This window comes from Notothenia coriiceps, unplaced genomic scaffold, assembly GCF_000735185.1.
Source record: "Notothenia coriiceps isolate Sejong01 unplaced genomic scaffold, NC01 NC01_scaffold00019008, whole genome shotgun sequence".
NCBI lineage: Eukaryota > Metazoa > Chordata > Actinopteri > Perciformes > Nototheniidae > Notothenia > Notothenia coriiceps.
The window spans coordinates 715-4,322 of record NW_011351709.1 but is presented as its reverse complement, the minus strand read 5'-3'; the positions used below and the strand labels follow the sequence as shown (position 1 = coordinate 4,322).

Sequence of the window (3,608 nt, the reverse complement as noted above, 5' to 3'; positions counted from 1 at the left end):
AAGATTACTAAATCTAAAACAGTGAGAAAATACATTTGATCAAGTAGTACAAAATAATGATTAGCTCCGTCACTGGAGGGTTGCTAACAGGAGGCTAAAATAATGACTGTCAATCTGTTTGCTCACTACTGCTTTTAATTGTCTAAGTTTTGATCTTGCTTGTAGAGAAAAATATCGATGCATTTAATTCAAATAACATAAATAGGTAACACTTTTATCCTATTGGACTTTGTCAACCATTAAGTTACAAAATGAAAAAGTAAGGATGCTGCAAAGACATTACCATTCAATATTTAAGTTCTATGTACTGAAGGTGCACATTAGAATATGAAATGTTGTATGTGGGACATAATGGTGGCAAAGAACTTAAATTGTCATGCATCAAGTAATTGTTGAAATAAATTAAGTGCATATGTGTACTCTATGTGTATGCTACAGTACTGATGGATTTCTGTCCCTCATCAGGATGCATGTGCAGCTTTACTCCTGGAGCTCCAGCTGGAAGTGGATCGCAGTGGGGTACCTGCAGCAGGGAATCCTGGAAAGTCTCGGTCAGGCGGGAGGGCGGGCTTCATTCTGGTGATAGACGGCCGGACCCTGGACTGGGCCCTGCAGGAGGACCTGAAGGAGGACTTCCTGCTGCTGAGCTGCAGCTGTAAGGCGCTGCTCTGCTGCAGGTCCACCCCGCTGCAGAAGAGCCAGGTGGTGCGGCTGGTCCGGGACCAGCTGGCCGTCATGACCCTGGCCGTGGGTAAGAACAGGTGGAAGAAGAATTCAGATGCTCTACCTGAGTAAAAGTACCACTACATCATTGTCAAAGTACTTCAAGTGAAAGTCCTGCATTTAAAATCTTACTTCAGTAAAAATACAAAAGTATTATCAGCAAAATCTACTTAAAGTATAAAAAGTAAAAGTAATCATTGGCCTTTAGGTGTGTATATAATTATATTTATGTATGTGATATTTCTAGATAATGTTGTTGCAACAAGTAGCATTTTACTCTTGGAGACAAAGTTCAGATTTTTTTGTAAAATATTTAAATAATCTGACTCTTTGTGATGAGTTAGTCCACTAGTTTATGAATTGCGTTCAGAGTATCTAAAGCTGTAAAACAAATGTATTGGAGTACAATTATTATTTTTTCCTTTTAAATGAAGTGGAGTAGAAGTATAAAGTAGCATTAAATGGAAATACTCAAGTAAGTACAAGTACCTCAAAATGTATTTAAGTACAGTACTTAAATACGTACGTAATCTTCTTGGCTACTTCCCACCTCTGAATACCACTGGGAAGATTAACCTAGTTCTTTGTAAATGAAAGATTCCCTTAAAGTCTATTTGTATCCTTTATTTTAAACTATCCCTCAGCTATAAGCACGAGTAAGGTCAGATATTATCAGGCCGTCAATACCAGAACATAAGATTTCAATTAGATAGTGACTGTAGGGATAATCTTAAATTATGTGATATTCTTTGTGCGTACCTAAATGTGATGAGTGTTTCTGGTTCAACAAGGTGATGGAGCCAATGATGTGAGCATGATCCAGGTGGCTGATGTGGGCATCGGGATCTCTGGACAGGAGGGGATGCAGGTGAGAACTTCACTTTACGTCTTTATGACAGACTCTACGCCTATAGAAGCTGGAGTTACAGTAAGTAACTTCAGATTTGGGTAGTCCCTTTTTCCCGGTTATCAACCCTACACTCTAACCCTAACCCGATGACAGCTATATCAAATGGAAAAGATAACAACTTAAAATTTGCTTCACATAAGCAGAGGGAGAAGACAATTATAGACATCAACTTTCATGTCAGTACCACTTCACATTCCTGAGTTATGTGAGGATCATCCCTTTTTTTTAACAATAACTTTATTTATTTAGCACCTTCCATGCATTATGCATCCTATAGTGCTTTACAGAGCAAGATAAGATACAGTAAAACAATAACAATGAGTAAAAATCAATAAGAGTAACACATAATGTTACAAAAAAGTTATAAAAACAAAACGGAATAAGATAAAGGTCGCAAAACAATAAAACCGACCAATTCCAAGGGAGTTAGCTGATCTAAGATCTAAGGGAATTATTATGGCTATCCATGACAGCTATATCAAAGATAGAAGCTCGAGCCCCCCAAACTCAGTACACATACTGTAAATACAGGAAGGAGACAATAACACACACCAAATGTCACGATGCCCCCCCTTACTGTCATCCCCGTTTCCCTACCCTAAAACAACCATAATAATTTTTGAATTGGAGTCACCGACAGCTGTATAAAAAGAAGCAGCTAGAACATGTTTGTTTGGGTAATATGTTGTCTCTGTGTGTCGTTCCCCAGGCGGTGATGTCCAGTGACTTTGCGATCTCCAGGTTCAAACACCTGAGGAAGCTGCTGCTGGTCCACGGTCACTGGTGCTACGCTCGACTCGCAAACATGATCCTCTACTTCATCTACAAGAATGTGGTACGAGTTATTTTCAGAAGTCATGTTTTTTAAGACAGGTTAAGAGACTAACAGTAGGGGAAGTTTCACAATAACTCTATTCTCAGAAATACTGGATATGAACAATCCAAATATTTTACTCGCATGATTTAAAGGTCCCCTATTATACTCTTTTTCAACACTATATTATAGGTCTCATATATATATACAAAATATGTCTCTGAAGTGATTGGCTGAAACACCAAACAGATCATTGCAGCGTGCCATAATCCCCTCTGTTTCAGCCCTGTTCCAAAAGTGCTGATTCTGTGTCTGTAGCTTTAAATGCTAATGAGCCGCTGCTGGCCACGCCCCCTGATGATTTGTTTAAAAGAACACAATGGTGCTCTAGGAGGAGATTGAGGTGATAAGATGGGGGGGGGGCGGGTTGCCTTGGTTGGTTATTGGCTAATGGTTACACAAGCCAAAAACACATTGTCACATCACAAAGTGACCGAAATCTGATCAGCTCATTTTCAAACAGGTTTTTATATAGATGGAGCAGGAAAAGAAGAGAGAGAATCTTTTTTCCTGAAACGTTCACAATCTATTAACACAGAGGGGACACATGTTTATGTATAAAAGACATGAAAAAGTGGATTTTGCATAATAGGTGACCTTTACATTTCTCAGTATTTTACCTGTTTGACTGGCTATTTGTTATGTGACAGCTCTCTTGACTAAACGCTAGTGGATTTTTGTGTTATTAGAGAGAGAGAGAGAGATGCGCAGAGTGTCTGTCAGGCCCCGCCCCCTCTTTTAAAATATATTGAAAGTTAGAAACGGAGATGGTTTGATAAAATGTGTTATGTAGCATTTATTGTTGAAATTATGACATTTCATAACGGGATCAAATCAAAGTGAATGGCCTGCTGCTGCTGAATGCATGGGGCAAGTGACTGGAAAAAGTTATTACATCGTTTCAGATAATAAATAATAATAATAATTAATTCTATTTAGAGGCGCCTTTCATAGCTCCCAAGAACACCTTACAATTCATAAAATATTCTAAGGAAAGGTTTAAGACGGTACAAAAGGACTATAACAGGGAACATGTTGGGAAACAGGAGACATGTAGCAGTACAGTGAGTAGGCTGATCTGAACTGAGGTTACCTACTGTA

General features: G+C 38.7%; 1 protein-coding gene across 1 annotated transcript; it reads left to right on the top strand.

The window, feature by feature from the left end:
- Nucleotides 1–465: 465 nt before the first annotated feature.
- LOC104951747 (probable phospholipid-transporting ATPase VD) lies at nucleotides 466–2,468 on the top strand (the record flags this gene model as incomplete). Its single annotated transcript, XM_010778479.1, has 3 exons — nucleotides 466–751; nucleotides 1,515–1,591; nucleotides 2,343–2,468. Coding segments are annotated over 3 exons (489 nt in total), but the record flags the coding sequence as incomplete, so codon positions are not given.
- Between the last annotated feature and the right edge of the window lie 1,140 nt (nucleotides 2,469–3,608).